The sequence below is a fragment of the Electrona antarctica genome (genome assembly GCF_951216825.1).
Source record: "Electrona antarctica genome assembly, chromosome: 9".
NCBI classification, from domain to species: Eukaryota; Metazoa; Chordata; class Actinopteri; order Myctophiformes; family Myctophidae; genus Electrona; species Electrona antarctica.
The window spans coordinates 7,350,762-7,370,310 of NC_136790.1; the positions used below are offsets into that span (position 1 = coordinate 7,350,762).

At 44.6% G+C, this 19,549-nt stretch overlaps 1 protein-coding gene across 3 annotated transcripts in view; it reads left to right on the top strand.

The window, feature by feature from the left end:
- The window catches only part of LOC306930103 (uncharacterized protein), a 137,657-nt gene that overhangs the window by 42,978 nt on the left and 75,130 nt on the right, over positions 1 to 19,549 (top strand). The window contains exons 35-50 of one of the 3 annotated variants that reach the window (XM_079510847.1): positions 6,925 to 6,996; positions 7,943 to 8,029; positions 9,384 to 9,530; positions 9,627 to 9,883; positions 10,201 to 10,378; positions 11,872 to 11,936; positions 12,526 to 12,634; positions 13,550 to 13,723; positions 13,886 to 13,968; positions 14,312 to 14,360; positions 14,645 to 14,734; positions 16,438 to 16,533; positions 17,271 to 17,342; positions 17,623 to 17,709; positions 18,107 to 18,253; positions 18,691 to 18,780. In XM_079510847.1, the coding sequence (XP_079366973.1) occupies positions 6,925 to 6,996; positions 7,943 to 8,029; positions 9,384 to 9,530; positions 9,627 to 9,883; positions 10,201 to 10,378; positions 11,872 to 11,936; positions 12,526 to 12,634; positions 13,550 to 13,723; positions 13,886 to 13,968; positions 14,312 to 14,360; positions 14,645 to 14,734; positions 16,438 to 16,533; positions 17,271 to 17,342; positions 17,623 to 17,709; positions 18,107 to 18,253; positions 18,691 to 18,765 (1,788 nt within the window). In that variant the 3' untranslated portion in view covers positions 18,766 to 18,780. The remainder of the gene's footprint in view (positions 1 to 6,924; positions 6,997 to 7,942; positions 8,030 to 9,383; positions 9,531 to 9,626; positions 9,884 to 10,200; positions 10,379 to 11,871; positions 11,937 to 12,525; positions 12,635 to 13,549; positions 13,724 to 13,885; positions 13,969 to 14,311; positions 14,361 to 14,644; positions 14,735 to 16,437; positions 16,534 to 17,270; positions 17,343 to 17,622; positions 17,710 to 18,106; positions 18,254 to 18,690; positions 18,781 to 19,549) is intronic. The other 2 variants (XM_079510846.1, XM_079510845.1) reach the window with 2 other exon arrangements.

Sequence of the window (19,549 nt, forward strand, 5' to 3'; positions counted from 1 at the left end):
TAATATGCACCTGGAGAGAGCTCACTGTTTACCTGTAAGTAATATGCACCTGGAGAGAGCTCACTGTTTACCTGTAAGTAATGTGCACCTGGAGAGAGCTCACTGTTTACCTGTAAGTAATATGCACCTGGAGAGAGCTCACTGTTTACCTGTAAGTAATATGCACCTGGAGAGAGCTCACTGTTTACCTGTAAGTAATATGCACCTGGAGAGAGCTCACTGTTTACCTGTAAGTAATATGCACCTGGAGAGAGCTCACTGTTTACCTGTAAGTAATATGCACCTGGAGAGAGCTCACTGTTTACCTGTAAGTAATATGCACCTGGAGAGAGATCACTGTTTACCTGTAAGTAATGTGCACCTGGAGAGAGATCACTGTTTACCTGTAAGTAATATGCACCTGGAGAGAGCTCACTGTTTACCTGTAAGTAATATGCACCTGGAGAGAGCTCACTGTTTACCTGTAAGTAATGTGCACCTGGAGAGAGCTCACTGTTTACCTGTAAGTAATATGCACCTGGAGAGAGCTCACTGTTTACCTGTAAGTAATATGCACCTGGAGAGAGCTCACTGTTTACCTGTAAGTAATATGCACCTGGAGAGAGCTCACTGTTTACCTGTAAGTAATATGCACCTGGAGAGAGCTCACTGTTTACCTGTAAGTAATATGCACCTGGAGAGAGCTCACTGTTTACCTGTAAGTAATGTGCACCTGGAGAGAGCTCACTGTTTACCTGTAAGTAATATGCACCTGGAGAGAGCTCACTGTTTACCTGTAAGTAATATGCACCTGGAGAGAGCTCACTGTTTACCTGTAAGTAATATGCACCTGGAGAGAGCTCACTGTTTACCTGTAAGTAATATGCACCTGGAGAGAGCTCACTGTTTACCTGTAAGTAATGTGCACCTGGAGAGAGCTCACTGTTTACCTGTAAGTAATATGCACCTGGAGAGAGCTCACTGTTTACCTGTAAGTAATATGCACCTGGAGAGAGCTCACTGTTTACCTGTAAGTAATATGCACCTGGAGAGAGATCACTGTTTACCTGTAAGTAATATGCACCTGGAGAGAGCTCACTGTTTACCTGTAAGTAATATGCACCTGGAGAGAGCTCACTGTTTACCTGTAAGTAATATGCACCTGGAGAGAGCTCACTGTTTACCTGTAAGTAATGTGCACCTGGAGAGAGCTCACTGTTTACCTGTAAGTAATATGCACCTGGAGAGAGCTCACTGTTTACCTGTAAGTAATATGCACCTGGAGAGAGCTCACTGTTTACCTGTAAGTAATATGCACCTGGAGAGAGCTCACTGTTTACCTGTAAGTAATATGCACCTGGAGAGAGCTCACTGTTTACCTGTAAGTAATGTGCACCTGGAGAGAGCTCACTGTTTACCTGTAAGTAATATGCACCTGGAGAGAGCTCACTGTTTACCTGTAAGTAATATGCACCTGGAGAGAGCTCACTGTTTACCTGTAAGTAATGTGCACCTGGAGAGAGTTCACTGTTTACCTGTAAGTAATGTGCACCTGGAGAGAGCTCACTGTTTACCTGTAAGTAATATGCACCTGGAGAGAGCTCACTGTTTACCTGTAAGTAATATGCACCTGGAGAGAGATCACTGTTTACCTGTAAGTAATATGCACCTGGAGAGAGCTCACTGTTTACCTGTAAGTAATATGCACCTGGAGAGAGCTCACTGTTTACCTGTAAGTAATATGCACCTGGAGAGAGCTCACTGTTTACCTGTAAGTAATATGCACCTGGAGAGAGCTCACTGTTTACCTGTAAGTAATATGCACCTGGAGAGAGATCACTGTTTACCTGTAAGTAATATGCACCTGGAGAGAGCTCACTGTTTACCTGTAAGTAATATGCACCTGGAGAGAGCTCACTGTTTACCTGTAAGTAATATGCACCTGGAGAGAGCTCACTGTTTACCTGTAAGTAATATGCACCTGGAGAGAGCTCACTGTTTACCTGTAAGTAATATGCACCTGGAGAGAGATCACTGTTAATTACCTGTAAGTAATATGCACCTGGAGAGAGATCACTGTTAATTACCTGTAAGTAATATGCACCTGGAGAGAGCTCACTGTTTACCTGTAAGTAATATGCACCTGGAGAGAGCTCACTGTTTACCTGTAAGTAATATGCACCTGGAGAGAGCTCACTGTTTACCTGTAAGTAATATGCACCTGGAGAGAGCTCACTGTTTACCTGTAAGTAATATGCACCTGGAGAGAGAGTAACCTTTATAACCTATAGTCCAATACCCTATACCAGGGGTGGACAACTTTGATGATGGAGAGGGCCACTATATATAGTTCCACACTCACTCCAGAGGGCCACATTGCATATAGCAAAAAATAGCCGATGTACAAGATCAAAACGCGTCGCAGTACGACGTGTTTTGAGCTTGTAGATATTTTTGCTATTATTTGAATTGAAATCCTGAATTTTATATTTCTTTGCTATTTTTGAATTGGGATCCCGAAAAGTAACATTTTTATTTAATTTCAAATGCCTTTCAAATGCCTTTAATTATAGTTATGTTAACTTTATGAACTAAATAGGCTACAAATACAATGGACATAAAAAAAAACACAATACAATTCTAATTCTAGTCATTCAGCTACTAATTTAGACTGAAGTAATTTAAGCGTGTCATGTTAGCTTGTTTGGAATTGTAACAGCTGAAAATCATACTATATCAATATTTGGCATGTGGCCCCCGGGCCGCCAGTTGCCCATGCAAGCCCTACCCTAACCATACTGTACTGTATATCCTAACATGGAGAGAGAGCTCACTGTCTGTCTGTTAGTAACATATATACAGTAGTTTGGACATAATATTATGACAGAGACCATATAAATGATATAGTCATGATGGTGCCGCGCTTGTAACTCGGCTACGGCTATGTTTTGCCTTTTCCTTCTTCTTAAAAATCAATGAATAAAATCATTTTTTGCCTATGATGAAATGGACTCCAACTTGATAGTGGTTAGTTAGTTTATCACACAATGCTTTTAGTTACATGCTCTGCAGTTATACAGCAGTTTATCAAAAACCACCTGCATATTTGACATTGTGTTGAGAACAAAGATCTTCTTCTGGAATGTGACAAAAACAACCTCCCTTGTTAAACTCACGCCCTTATAAGGAACTGGTACAGTAGCCTTGTATCGCCAGTCTGGAACTGGAACTGTGAGTCAGTGACTGATACACAGAGGGACTGTGAGTCAGTGACTGATACACAGAGGGACTGTGAGTCAGTGACTGATACACGGAGGGACTGTGAGTCGGTGACTGATACACAGAGGGACTGTGAGTCAGTGGCTGATACACAGAGGGACTGTGAGTCAGTGACTGATACACAGAGGGACTGTGAGTCACTGACTGATACACAGAGGGACTGTGAGTCAGTGGCTGATACACAGAGGGACTGTGAGTCAGTGGCTGATACACAGAGGGACTGTGAGTCAGTGGCTGATACACAGAGGGACTGTGAGTCAGTGGCTGATACACAGAGGGACTGTGAGTCAGTGACTGATACACAGAGGGACTGTGAGTCAGTGGCTGATACACAGAGGGACTGTGAGTCAGTGGCTGATACACAGAGGGACTGTGAGTCAGTGGCTGATACACAGAGGGACTGTGAGTCAGTGGCTGATACACAGAGGGACTGTGAGTCAGTGACTGATACACGGAGGGACTGTGAGTCGGTGACTGATACACAGAGGGACTGTGAGTCAGAGACTGATACACGGAGGGACTGTGAGTCGGTGACTGATACACAGAGGGACTGTGAGTCAGAGACTGATACACAGAGGGACTGTGAGTCAGTGGCTGATACACAGAGGGACTGTGAGTCAGTGACTGATACACGGAGGGACTGTGAGTCAGTGACTGATACACGGAGGGACTGTGAGTCGGTGACTGATACACAGAGGGACTGTGAGTCAGAGACTGATACACAGAGGGACTGTGAGTCAGTGGCTGATACACAGAGGGACTGTGAGTCAGTGGCTGATACACAGAGGGACTGTGAGTCAGTGACTGATACACAGAGGGACTGTGAGTCAGTGACTGATACACAGAGGGACTGTGAGTCAGTGATACACAGAGGGACTGTGAGTCAGTGACTGATACACAGAGGGACTGTGAGTCAGTGACCTGATACACAGAGGGACTGTGAGTCAGTGACTGATACACAGAGGGACTGTGAGTCAGTGACTGATACACAGAGGGACTGTGAGTCAGTGACTGATACACAGAGGGACTGTGAGTCAGTGATACACAGAGGGACTGTGAGTCAGTGACTGATACACAGAGGGACTGTGAGTCAGTGGCGGATACACAGAGGGACTGTGAGTCAGTGACCTGATACACAGAGGGACTGTGAGTCAGTGACTGATACACAGAGGGACTGTGAGTCAGTGACCTGATACACAGAGGGACTGTGAGTCAGTGACCTGATACACAGAGGGACTGTGAGTCAGTGACTGATACACAGAGGGACTGTGAGTCAGTGACTGATACACAGAGGGACTGTGAGTCAGTGACTGATACACAGAGGGACTGTGAGTCAGTGACCTGATACACAGAGGGACTGTGAGTCAGTGACTGATACACAGAGGGACTGTGAGTCAGTGATACACAGAGGGACTGTGAGTCAGTGACTGATACACAGAGGGACTGTGAGTCAGTGACCTGATACACAGAGGGACTGTGAGTCAGTGACTGATACACAGAGGGACTGTGAGTCAGTGACTGATACACAGAGGGACTGTGAGTCAGTGACTGATACACAGAGGGACTGTGAGTCAGTGACTGATACACAGAGGGACTGTGAGTCAGTGACCTGATACACAGAGGGACTGTGAGTCAGTGACTGAGAGGGACTGTGAGTCAGTGACTGATACACAGAGGGACTGTGAGTCAGTGGCTGATACACAGAGGGACTGTGAGTCAGTGACTGATACACAGAGGGACTGTGAGTCAGTGACTGATACACAGAGGGACTGTGAGTCAGTGACTGATACACAGAGGGACTGTGAGTCAGTGGCTGATACACAGAGGGACTGTGAGTCAGTGGCTGATACACAGAGGGACTGTGAGTCAGTGACTGATACACAGAGGGACTGTGAGTCAGTGACTGATACACAGAGGGACTGTGAGTCAGTGGCTGATACACAGAGGGACTGTGAGTCAGTGACTGATACACAGAGGGACTGTGAGTCAGTGACTGATACACAGAGGGACTGTGAGTCAGTGACTGATACACAGAGGGACTGTGAGTCAGTGACTGATACACAGAGGGACTGTGAGTCAGTGACTGATACACAGAGGGACTGTGAGTCAGAGGGACTGTGAGTCAGTGGCTGATACACAGAGGGACTGTGAGTCAGTGACTGATACACAGAGGGACTGTGAGTCAGTGATACACAGAGGGACTGTGAGTCAGAGGGACTGTGAGTCAGTGACTGATACACAGAGGGACTGTGAGTCAGTGATACACAGAGGGACTGTGAGTCAGAGGGACTGTGAGTCAGTGACTGATACACAGAGGGACTGTGAGTCAGTGATACACAGAGGGACTGTGAGTCAGTGACTGATACACAGAGGGACTGTGAGTCAGTGACTGATACACAGAGGGACTGTGAGTCAGTGACTGATACACAGAGGGACTGTGAGTCAGTGGCTGATACACAGAGGGACTGTGAGTCAGTGTCTGATACACAGAGGGACTGTGAGTCAGTGACTGATACACAGACGGACTGTGAGTCAGTGGCTGATACACAGAGGGACTGATACACAGAGGGACTGTGAGTCAGTGGCTGATACACAGAGGGACTGTGAGTCAGTGGCTGATACACAGAGGGACTGTGAGTCAGTGGCTGATACACAGAGGGACTGTGAGTCAGTGACTGATACACAGAGGGACTGTGAGTCAGTGACTGATACACAGAGGGACTGTGAGTCAGTGGCTGATACACAGAGGGACTGTGAGTCAGTGATACACAGAGGGACTGTGAGTCAGTGATACACAGAGGGACTGTGAGTCAGTGACTGATACACAGAGGGACTGTGAGTCAGTGATACACAGAGGGACTGTGAGTCAGAGGGACTGTGAGTCAGTGACTGATACACAGAGGGACTGTGAGTCAGTGATACACAGAGGGACTGTGAGTCAGTGACTGATACACAGAGGGACTGTGAGTCAGTGATACACAGAGGGACTGTGAGTCAGTGACTGATACACAGAGGGACTGTGAGTCAGTGACTGATACACAGAGGGACTGTGAGTCAGTGACTGATACACAGAGGGACTGTGAGTCAGTGATACACAGAGGGACTGTGAGTCAGTGACTGATACACAGAGGGACTGTGAGTCAGTGACTGATACACAGAGGGACTGTGAGTCAGTGATACACAGAGGGACTGTGAGTCAGTGACTGATACACAGAGGGACTGTGAGTCAGTGACTGATACACAGAGGGACTGTGAAATGTGGTGATGTGAAATTCTGAATTTGAGGATTGCAAGAAAATGACCATTGATCATTATGACACGTGATGTCATGAGTTTCTATTGATAGATATTATACTTATCTAATAATAATATTAATAATTATCAGTACAGCAGTGTTAATTTTGATTCTAAAGGTGGCAGTATTGGCAGTATTGATACTTAAGTAAAGAATGTGAGTACTTTTTTCCACCACTGTTAGTTTTTAATTAAAACTGGTGGCGGGGAAGTGTGTGTGTGGGGGGGGGGGGGGTGGGGGAGTGAACAATGGTTTTCATCAGCCTTTCATACTGTGTGTGTGTGTGTGTGTGCGTGTGCGTGTGCGTGTGCGTGTGCGTGTGTGTGTGTGTGTGTGTGTGTGCGTGTGTGCGTGTGCGTGTGCGTGTTCAGTTGAAGAAGAGCGGGAAAGAGCCCAAGGGCGGAGCGGAGCTTGTTTTTGGAGACACGACGTACAGAACCAAGGTACACTGTTTAGACATACAGAACCGAGGTGACACTGTTTAGAGTTAGTCGTACAGAACCAAGGTGACACTGTTTAGAGTTAGACCTACAGAACCAAGGTGACACTGTTTAGAGTTAGTCGTACAGAACCAAGGTGACACTGTTTAGAGTTAGACCTACAGAACCAAGGTGACACTGTTTAGAGTTAGTCGTACAGAACCAAGGTGACACTGTTTAGAGTTAGACCTACAGAACCAAGGTGACACTGTTTAGAGTTAGACCTACAGAACCAAGGTGACACTGTTTAGAGTTAGACCTACAGAACCAAGGTGACACTGTTTAGAGTTAGACCTACAGAACCAAGGTGACACTGTTTAGAGTTAGACCTACAGAACCAAGGTGACACTGTTTAGAGTTAGACCTACAGAACCAAGGTGACACTGTTTAGAGTTAGACCTACAGTACCAAGGTGACACTGTTTAGAGTTAGACCTACAGAACCAAGGTGACACTGTTTAGAGTTAGACCTACAGAACCAAGGTGACACTGTTTAGAGTTAGTCGTACAGAACCAAGGTGACACTGTTTAGAGTTAGACCTACAGAACCAAGGTGACACTGTTTAGAGTTAGACCTACAGAACCAAGGTGACACTGTTTAGACTCAGTTAGACCTACAGAACCAAGGTGACACTGTTTAGAGTTAGACCTACAGAACCAAGGTGACACTGTTTAGAGTTAGACCTACAGAACCAAGGTGACACTGTTTAGAGTTAGACCTACAGTACCAAGGTGACACTGTTTAGAGTTAGACCTACAGAACCAAGGTGACACTGTTTAGAGTTAGACCTACAGAACCAAGGTGACACTGTTTAGAGTTAGTCGTACAGAACCAAGGTGACACTGTTTAGAGTTAGACCTACAGAACCATGGTGACACTGTTCTAAATAGTGTGTCGTTTTATTTTGAAGGTTTGTGGCCGCACAAAGTCACCTCAGTGGAATGAGGCCTTCCACTTCCTGGTTCGTGACCCTAAACAGGAAATGCTCATCATCAAGGTTAGTTTTCAGTTTGTTCTCAATCGGAAGATTTCTGAAACCCAAAACACAGACCGGGAGAATGGCTGGGTTGTTTGGTGGAAAGTTAACATTCTTAACCCATTAAACTAAAAAGCAACAGCTGTGTCATTTGAGATGTTAGCGTTGGCTATTCAAATATACCAGATCTATAATCATGAAGAAGTTAATACATACTTATTTAGAAGGCATTTATAGAATCTTCAGGCATGCCTGAAGAAGGCCGAAAGGCCGAAACGTTGCTATATGACTCTTTAAAATAAAGTTCTTGAACCAGCAAGTGGCAGTGTGCGGGTCTCTCCTCCTTCCTCATAACGTTTGCTGTACTGCCAGGACCTATACGCACCTGCTATAAAACTGAACCGGGTGTGCGGAAGTCATCCCTCGAATATTTATAGAATCTTAAAATGGTAAATGTTTCATTTATATACAAGCGCCATATTGTAGTGTATATTACTTTACTTTAGCCGGGACACTGCATATCAAATCAATGGACATATGTATGCAACGTAATTATATAAAGGGTATGCGCATGCATAAAGTACAGCATAATGTACAGTTGTTGGTGGTACATCATTAAGCCCCCCACGCAGGCTGGTAACTGTGTTTTGGTCTATAAATAATGGCGTACTGTACAGTAGTTGTGAACAATTTACAATTACAATTTAGGCATTTAGCAGATGCTCTTAATCCAGAGCGACTTGTACTGTAAGCAAGAACAAAAGATGGTAATACATCAAATACATACATTATGTGCGTTTGCACATTAAACTATGAAACAAAGCATAAAAACATGCATACAAGAACAATAATCTATGTACGGTGTAAAGTGAATCTTTATGATTTAGCAGCTATATTTAATCATAATTTATGTATTGTATTATATAACATCCAGGGGTCTATATACCATAATGTATTATATAACAGTGAATGGACCATCCTCTGGGTCTATATTTAACCATATGTATTGTATTGACAGTTGTCCAGTGGATGGACCATCCAGGGGTCTATATACCATAATGTATCCTCTGGTTCTATATTTAACCATATGTATTGTATTCTATAACAGTTGTCAAGTGGATGGACCATCCAGGGGTCTATATACCATAATGTATGGGTCTATATTTAACCATATGTATTGTATTCTATAACAGTTGTCCAGTGGATGGGACCATCCAGGGGTCTATATACCATAATGTATCCTCTGGGTCTATATTTAACCATATGTATTGTATTCTATAACAGTTGTCCAGTGGATGGGACCATCCAGGGTTCTATATACCATAATGTATCCTCTGGGTCTATATTTAACCATATGTATTGTATTCTATAACAGTTGTCCAGTGCATGGGATCAGCCTCTGGGGTCTCTGGTGCTTCCGGTCAGAGAGCTGCTGTCAGAACCACAGCTGGTCCTGGATCAGTGGTTCCATCTGGACGGAGCCTCGCCGGACAGCCAGATCCTTCTGAGAGCTGAACTCAAGGTCTGTCTGTCTGGATATTAGAGGAAGTATGAAGAGTTATTCTGTGTGCATAGAGCCCATTGAATTGAATATCCAACTTGTGTTTGCGGTTGACAGATCTTACAGACCAGGATGATTGAGGCTCTTGAAGCTCAGCCGTCACCAGAAGATGAGGTGACCACCACTGTGGTCAGTGCTGGCCATCAGTCAGAAGAGGAGGCGACCACCACGGAGGTCGATGAGGCGACCACCACGGAGGTCGATGAGGCGACCACCACGGAGGTCGATGAGGCGACCACCACGGAGGTCGATGAGGTGACCACTGCTGAGTGTTCAGCTCCATCGTCCCGAGAGCTGGAGGAACCTGCTGACCGGTGAGTGGACCGACTTGGAAGGTCAAATGCAGTGGTCCCTGAGGAGGTCCCAGGTGGTCCCCAGCTAAATGATGGAGAGTTTGTAACGAAACAAAATGGACCCTTATAGATCTTTATCTCTTGAGAGCGTAAAATTAAACCAAATAGACCCGTACAGGTCCATTTGGTTTTCACATCTGCATTACTTAATTTACAAGAAGAAGGTGACTGTGGAGTCACCCAGTATAATAATGACAGTGTTATTGTCAGGGGTACTGGGGTGACACCCATGGGTGCTGTGGAGTCACCCAGTATAATAATGACAGTGTTATTGTCAGGGGTACTACGGTGACACCCATGGGTGCTGTGGAGAGTGAGACATCCAGCCAGCCAGAGCCTGACGACGAGGGAGAAGTTGACGAAGAGCCTACAGTTTGTCCACCAGCTGATGAACCTCATCGCCCTGATGGTGGCGCTACATTGACTCCTCCCCCTCCGAGAGAAACCGCTCCCACAGTGAGTTGGAGACATTATGGGATGTCCCATGTTCGGCCGTAAAATGTGATATAGGAGAATATATATTGTTTTTCTTTACTTACTGTGTGTGTGCGTGCGTGCGTGTGTCCGTGCGTGTGTGTGTAATAGGAAATGTAGGAATTAAATACGAGCATTCTCAGTCTGTACATGCAGTTTACCGGGTGCACGGCTCACGGAGACTCAGAGTAAGAAAGAAATAGCCAGCACTCTGAAGTAGAGGTCTTCGGGTAAGTCCAAGATCTGAAAATACAAGGGATCTGAACGGACCTGGAGCCGGTCCGGTTCCATCCACAAGAAGTGACTCCGGGGCCGGTTCGGAGCCACTACCGTATGTCTCGGGTAATCTAAACGTGAAAAATAATGACGATTCAACTATTACCCGACTGGACCCGGCGATTGGCTTTTTTTCTCCTTCGTCCAGTGGGAGGAGAGCTGTCTGCATGCCTTGTGTCACGTGACTTGAGTAAGGAGATGGTAAGGTTAGTAAGGAAGTACTGTGTAGACAACAACAACAAGATGGTAAGGTTAGTAAGGAAGTACTGTGTAGACAACAACAACAAGATGGTAATGTTAGTAAGGAAGTACTGTGTAGACAACAACAACAAGAAAGAAATATCCAGCACTCGGAAGTGTTTGTGCCTTAATTTCCGTAGGCGCTGTCCGTGGTGATGAACAGACATCCGATGTTTGGCACTCATTTATTACGATGCATCGTGATTACAATATTAACGTTTCTGGAGAAGGATAGGTAGTGTTAGGTTCTTCCCCTGTTTTTTGGGAAACAAAAATATGGAAGTGCTTCAGAACAAAAGCGACCGCCATCCGGCTGGCAGTCAAGCGTCCGCGCCAGGAGGACCTAGTGGCAGGAAAAGTGTTAATATGAATTAAAAGTCCCAGAAGGACTTCGGAGTGCTGTCTAGATTCAAACCGGGGGATAGTTTGAGCGCCGCGATTACATACAGAGTCAATGCAAAGACAAGACATGAGTGACAGCCAATAGCGTTGAGCCCCGATGGTTTATTCATCCAAAAAACAAGCAGGTCCATTTGGTTACACTTCCAAAGTTAAATTACTGTGCACTTTTTTACATCTGTTATATCAATAATATATACTATCTAGGGCTGGGACTTTAACAGATTCATTTTGATTAATTCATTACAGAAACATTAACACAATTAAAATAATGAACACATTTTAATCGCGCTTAGTTTTTGCACCACAGAACCTTTCTCATTGGACGAATTTGAGGCGTATCGATCATACCGGTGCACGCACTGGGAGAAGAAGCTAATCAGGCCGCTTTGTTTGGCCCAGTGGATGATGGGAAATTAAACAAAGGCTAATTCATCCTGGTGTGTGGCGGAGGACAATTTCACCATGAATGAAAATCTCCACGGTATGATTATTGTGAGCGTTTCTCTTTTTTTAAAACACCATAAACAATAATAGCGTTTTTCATCCCATCCATATAGTGCACTCCACCAGAGGAGACGCCCCCTGCAGAATCTCAGGAGGAACTGCAACCACCAACACAGAGGTGAGATCCAGCGTCTATTGACCATATGCAGACGGCGGCCATCTTGCCATTAAGTTAATGGCAGGGTGGCAACTAGATGTAATTTGCCATTGACAGCCCATACATCCAAACAGAAAGGTCCTATCTGATTGACAGCCCATACATGCAAACAGAAAAGTCCTATCTGATTGACAGCCCATACAACCAAACAGAAAGGTCCTATCTGATTGACAGCCCATACATCCAAACAGAAAAGGTCCTATCTGATTGACAACCCATACATCCAAACAGAAAAGTCCTATTGCAGCTGTACGGAAAGCTTGAATTATCCTCTCTCTATCTGCAAAGTTTTTGTTTCATAAAAATCCACTGTAGACATGTTATGAGCTACTTCCTGTCAAGAAATTCCTTGCAGGTGATTATTTAAGTGTTGTAGTTTGGAAGCGCTCGCTTTCAAAAAAGCAACGTCCAGTGATATCCAACGAGCACTAAACTCCAACACAAGAATGACTCTGTGTGTGTGTGTGTGTGTGTGTGTGTGTGTGTGTGTGTGTGTGTGTGTGTGTGTGTGTGTGTGTGTGTGTGTGTGTGTGTGTGTGTGTGTGTTTAGGCCTCACATAGGTGACGACCTGGCCCAGGCTACGGTGCCCTTTGACCTTCCATCACCTGAGCAGACCCTCCCCCCGCACACCACGCCAGAACTACACTTCGCTACTGAGGTATTATTATTATTATTATTATTATATTTATTCAATTGCGCAACGACAAACCGGACGTCAATAGTGCACCAGAAAAATGATTCTCCGTCAATTGACTCATTGACGGTAGCCAAAATCTTCGTACCCTTTTATCTCTGATTCTAATCCCAGATTCTGATAATAATCAAACCAAGCTATATTGATGCGTCGCTAGTCTCTGTAAAAAAAAAAGCATCCCACGGGTGGTCCTCGATTCTCCCGCGATAGGATTGCTTATCCAAGAGCTAACGTCCGGGCAACCCCCAGGGTATTTTTTCCCTTGAAACAGGCTCATAAGAGGGGTCGCGGTGGCAGTCGGTAGTTCTGTGGCCTCACAGCTAGAAGGTCCTGGGTTAGATTCCCGCTGTGGGCACTGGGGGCGTGTACTTTCCTCTGCATCATCAGTGCCCAGGGTTGGTGAAAGGGCCTTATTGTGTGGAGTTTGTATGTTCTCCCTTGGTACCCTCACATAATGTTATCCCCGTGTCCCCATGCCTAGCCTAAGGTAGGTACCCTCACAAATAACATGCAGTAATCCTGGTCTCTACACTGCCTCCCCCTGGCCAGCCGGGGCACCTGATGGAGGGGGAATAACGTGTTCCTTCCACGCGATATGTCCAACAGGGGAAACTCCCCCCTGTCAGGTGAAAAGAAGCAGCTTGGACTCCTCATGCACTAAAGGAAGCATGAGGTCAGTCCGTTGCTCTCCCCAGGTTGGCAGAGGGAGTGTAGAGCCCAGGATTACATTAGATAATTGACACTGGGTGAAAAAACTGGGTTGCAAAATCATGGGAAGAAAAAGGCTCATACGGCTCAAATATCCCTGGCACATGAATGGACACAGACCCAAACAATCGTGGCAATTAATAAATGCAGTTTCTAATGTTCGTCCTCTAGGGGGTGCTCCGTATCCACCTGCTGGAAGCTCGCAGTCTGGTTGCCAAGGACAACTGGGGCCTGGTGAAGGGCAAGAGTGACCCCTACGTCAAGGTCAGCGTCGGTGACCTTATGAACTTCAAGAGTCACGTGATCAAGGAGAACCTCAACCCGGTGTGGAACGAGATGTACGAGGTGAGAACATCACACCCCCTACTGTCTGTCACAAGTATTACATCATTGCCGAATCACAATTATATTTTTGCATAATCGTCAATCGTTTCCATGTTGAAAAATGGCCGAACATTTTCAAAACTTTTTCCAAAATAAGTTTTTGCGTGCGTGTTTGTCCAACAGGTGGTTGTGAGTGGACAGACGGTCCAGGAGATCCGGTTCGAGGTATACGATAAAGACCTGGACTCTGATGATTTCCTAGGCAGGTATGTAGAAGGTCTGAAAACCAACCTCTTCAGACTCCATCTTAGCCCGTAGCACTTGTTATGTAGACATAGCACTCTATGGTGTATACTCATAGTTTCAATGTACAGATATTCTGTTAGACGGATGTTAGGTTCTTAGCTTCGTTAAGATTCTTGATGACTATTTGTCGTGTGTGTGTGTGTGTGTGTGTGTGTGTGTGTGTGTGTGTGTGTGTGTGTGTGTGTGTGTGTGTGTGTGTGTGTGTGTGTGTGTGTGTGTGTGTGTGTGTGTGTGTGTGTGTGTGTGTGTGTGTGTGTGTGTGTGTGTGCATGTGCGCGCGTGTGCGCGGGTGCGTGTGTGCAGGTTCAGCATCAGACTGGATGACATCATCAGACCTCGGTACACTGACCAGGTCAGTCTTTGTGGTCTCAGAACTCTCACACATACAAACATGTGTCTCGTGAGGAGTTGTATGACCAGTTGTATGACCATGCACGCATGCGAACAACCACTTCAGTTCTACTTCCTATCACACGGCTGTTTCACTTTATGTTTTCAACCTCCGATAACGCCGTTCCCGTGTGTGTACTGTGTATATATATATATATATATACATATATATATATATATATATATATACTGTATATATACTGTATATATACCCGTCCCTAACACTATATAATGACTGTGTTTCAGTGGTACACGCTGAAGGATGTGAAGTCTGGTCAGGTCCATGTCGTAGTGGAGTGGGTTCCTGCTGTCTCACAGAACCATAGACTGGAACAGGTATGTTCATGTCATAGTGGAGTGGGATCCTGCTGTCTCACAGAACCATAGACTGGAACAGGTATGTTCATGTCATAGTGGAGTGGGTTCCTGCTGTCTCACAGACACGCACACACTGGACCAGGAACAGTATACTTATCATTTGTATTGTTTCTCCAGAGGGTATGCGCGTAACATCATCATCATTCAAGTTATGCGGGAACCTCTACTCTTTTTTTTGCCACTCTACTGAGAGCCTTGACGGCCCATACATCCAAACATTAAGTCCTGATTGTATTAAACAACGTTAAACTCACTTTGCCACTCAGTTTGCCACTCGATTTGCCATTCACTTTATGCATGCGCATACCCTCTATTATTGTATTTGTAGTTTATTTAGATGGGACACCTTAATACAAACCTTCATGGACCTTCATGGATAGGGTTGATAACATTTGAAAAACATGTTTTTTATATTACTCCTCCAGATTCTGTCCAAAAATCACGCAAATCTCTATAGTCTTGTGTTCAAGCCAGACCTGTCCGATATTTCATATTCCATTCTAATTGGCATTGGCTTTCAAAGTTTGCAGGATTGGCCCGTTTTGAACAAAAAGCCTCAAATCATGAACGCAGCGTGCAATTTACGTGAAATCTTTCACAGACTTTCCTACTAGGCTGAGGAATATATCCCACCCTTTCACATTGGCCTGTTATAGCACCACCAACAGGTGGATTTTTGCAAAACAATTATTTGGAACAAAATGCCTCAAATCATCCAATAAGCCTATCTCACAGAATTTCCCCGCCCCCCTTAATACGCCCCCTTTCGGGGTTAGTGGTGATAGCGTGACGTCACTCCATAGACGCTACATGTTAACAGAGGTAATTTAAGAAGTCTACAACTTTTGTTTTCTCAAGGTAAGGTTTGTTCTATCTGTTCGAGCTGATTTACCATCTTGTTTGCTTCATAATAATATTGGTCTGTCACATTTTTACATTAGAAAATGTACTTAGATTCTCCAGAGAAAAAAACGTGTAAATGCTAATGTTAAAGACACCACTATTTACCGGAAGTGGGCGTGGAAAGTGGGCTGTGAGATAGGCCTATTGCCATCCAAGGAGTAAGAAGAAATGGCACCCTTTTCACATTGGCCTATTATAGCGCCACCAGGAGGCCGCAAATTGACCTGCCCTGGTGGAGACCTATCTAGTTTTTACTGTTTTTATTTATAACACTTTTTTTCCCTCATATGATTGGACAATATCCGGTGACTATATTAGTTGCAACTACACTCCCCAGGATTGCGTTGTCAATGCCTGTGTGGCATTGAGTGGCATTTTGTTTACTGCCTATACCTCCTATTGTTAATAATAATAATAATAATAATAATAATAATATCTGGGACTTCTATAGCGCTTTTCTAATACCCAAAGACGCTTTACATGTGTGGGGGCCGGGGGGGGGAACAAGAGAAAAGGACAACTTTATTAGAAGAAAGAAAATAAGAATAAAACCAGTAAAACATTATATGTAACACGTTAAAAACACATCAGCTGGGGAATGCTAGTCTGAACAGGTGGGTTTTTAGTGCGGTTTTGAAGGTGGGGAGTGAGGGGGCATCGCGGATCTGTTTGGGGAGGGCGTTCCAGAGGGTAGGGGCGGCCACAGAGTTAATGTGTTAATGTAACGTGTCTAATCCTTAACCCTGTCCATGCATCAGGTTCTACAGCTCCAGCGCCTCCAGTCCTTCCAGAACCGGACGGTTCCGTCTGCAGCGCTGCTGTTTGTGCTGGTGGACCAGGCCCGCGCACTGCCTGTGAGTCACATGTCTTGTCTGTCACAATTTTAAAAAAACTGTCAGACCCAAAAGCAGAACACAACAAGGTCAAAGTCCAAGGGTGTTTATTTCAAACAGAGGCGGAAATTGGAAGCTTGTAGATCGGCTATTTTCGGTGTAGGTTTTGGAGGGTGCCGTGTCATCAGTCCGAAGGCTCATTGTTCCGAAATTACTAACCCTGTCTCTAATCTTAACCCTAAGCATATACCCGCCAGCACGGGAGCAGTGCAAGCACAGAGCAGCGTTTGGGGATAGTTTGTGCTGCTGTTCTGACTTCTCTCACGCAGTGCAGTTCAGCCGGTTTATCACACTGAGCAGACAGAGCAGCTGAGTGAGCAGAGAACAGCACATCAGAGGCACACTCACAGCTGCAAATAGCTTGTTAATTAATGGCTGAGACTGAACGCCGATGCATTTGGACAAAGAAAGAATGACTTCTGTCCTTGAAATAATGATATGAAAAAAATAGTTGTTGTTGAAATGCCCCATCGCAGAGTCCGTCGTCCGTTTCAAATCCCTCCTGAAAACTCACTTTTTTAAAGCTGCTTTTATCCCCTAAATGTTTTAACACATTATGCCCTACTGCATTTCTGCGTAGGCCTATAGCTTGTTTATCCTCTGTATCATTGTTATTTTTTTGTGTTTATGGTGTGTTTTAGAAGAACATTATAATATACTGTATATAGGCCTAATGAATCTATTGTTTTCCTCTATAGCTGAAGAAGAGCGGCAAAGAGCCCAAAGCGGGGGCAGAGCTAGTTCTGGGAGGAACCACCCACAGAACCAAGGTGACATGTGACGCTTTGGGCATGTTTCATGTCAACTGTAGACTTTATCAGCTTTTTGTTTTGTTTTGTTTTTGCGTTAATGTGATCCACGTGACTCCACGTGGCCACAGAGTCCCAGAAAAAAATGGTGACTCATCATAGCATGATGGGTAACCATGGAATCATGATGGGTAACCATGGAATCATGGCAAACCAAGCCATGTAACATTAAAAAGAAAAAAGAAAAGAGGTCGTTGGCAGGGAATTAACCGTTCTTGACCTTTGACCCGTCTCTGTGCAGATGTGCGATCGCTCCGTCGACCCTCAGTGGAAGCAGACCTTCTACTTCCTGATTCGTGACCCCAAACTTGAGATGCTCATTTTTAAGGTAAAATGTGTGTGTGTGTGTGTGTGTGTGTGTGTGTGTGTGTGTGTGTGTGTGTGTGTGTGTGTGTGTGTGTGTGTGTGTGTGTGTGTGTGTGCGCGTGTGTGTGTATGTGTGAGTGAGGGCACGAGTGCGTGCGTGCGTGCGTGCTACTGCTAATCTCACAAACAGTTTGATCGGTCAATGCCACATTTCTTGTGTACACTAGTAGACCAACTTACCGTCACACATAATAAATATCATATAGTCTTGAATATATTCAACTTTACGCTAGTAGGCTAACTTAGTGGGATAGATGGGATCAACCTCTGGGTCTATATTTAACCATATGTATTATATAACAGTGGATGGACCTTCCTCTGGGTCTATATTTAACCATATGTATTGTATTCTATAACAGTTGTCCAGTGGATGGGATCAGCCTCTGGGGTCTCTGGTGCTTCCGGTCAGAGAGCTGCTGTCAGAACCACAGCTGGTCCTGGATCAGTGGTTCCATCTGGACGGAGCCTCGCCGGACAGCCAGATCCTTCTGAGAGCTGAACTCAAGGTGGGAAAAATAAGTGGTGAAAAGAGCAGGAAAACTAAAGTTGTGAAAGAATTGGTGAAAACAGTGGGTTACTTAAAGATGGAGTGCCGTACTCTCTGTTGTACTCTCTGTTTTGTATGCGTCTATGGAGTAAACATTTACTTAGTCTAATAGACCCCAGGTGTTTTGTCTGTGTCTATGGAGTTAACATTACTATAATAGACCCCCAGGTGTGCTTATAATATTCAAATATGTCTTCCCTGTGTATTTTTGGTTTCTTCCTGAAAGCTGAAAGCCTTTGAGTCAAAAGGCCCAATCGAAAACACACAATTTTTGTGACATGATAAACCTAACCCCTCCTCCATTATATAACACACAGCTGTGGGCGAGGCTTAAGTTCAGGTGGGTGGTGCTACTGTACTGTGAAAATCAGTTGAATAATGATGTGTTTTGAACAGATCCTGGATTCCAAGATGGTGGAGCTGATAGGAACAGACTCTTTGCCCTGCGCTGCCTCCGGCTGTGGACCATAAGAATAGTCTATGTGTGTATGTATGAATCTATGTATCCAGTATGTTGCATTGATAGAACACCACAGTTAGACTGCAGTTGACAGTAGACAGTAGACTGCAGTCACATCCAGTATGTTGCATTGGTAGAACACAGTTCACATCCAGTATGTTGCATTGATAGAACACAGTTAGACTGCAGTCACATCCAGTATGTTGCATTGATAGAACACAGTTCACATCCAGTATGTTGCATTGATAAAACACAGTTAGACTGCAGTCACATCCAGTATGTTGCATTGATAGAACACAGTTCACATCCAGTATGTTGCATTGATAAAACACAGTTAGACTGCAGTCACATCCAGTATGTTGCATTGATAGAACACAGTTCACATCCAGTATGTTGCATTGATAGAACACAGTTCACATCCAGTATGTTGCATTGATAGAACACAGTTCACATCCAGTATGTTGCATTGATAGAACACAGTTCACATCCAGTATGTTGCATTGATAGAACACAGTTCACATCCAGTATGTTGCATTGATAGAACACAGTTCACATCCAGTATGTTGCATTGATAGAACACAGTTCACATCCAGTATGTTGCATTGATAGAACACAGTTCACATCCAGTATGTTGCATTGATAGAACACAGTTCACATCCAGTATGTTGCATTGATAGAACACAGTTCACATCCAGTATGTTGCATTGATAGAACACAGTTAGTCACATCCAGTATGTTGCATTGATAGAACACAGTTCACATCCAGTATGTTGCATTGATAGAACACAGTTAGTC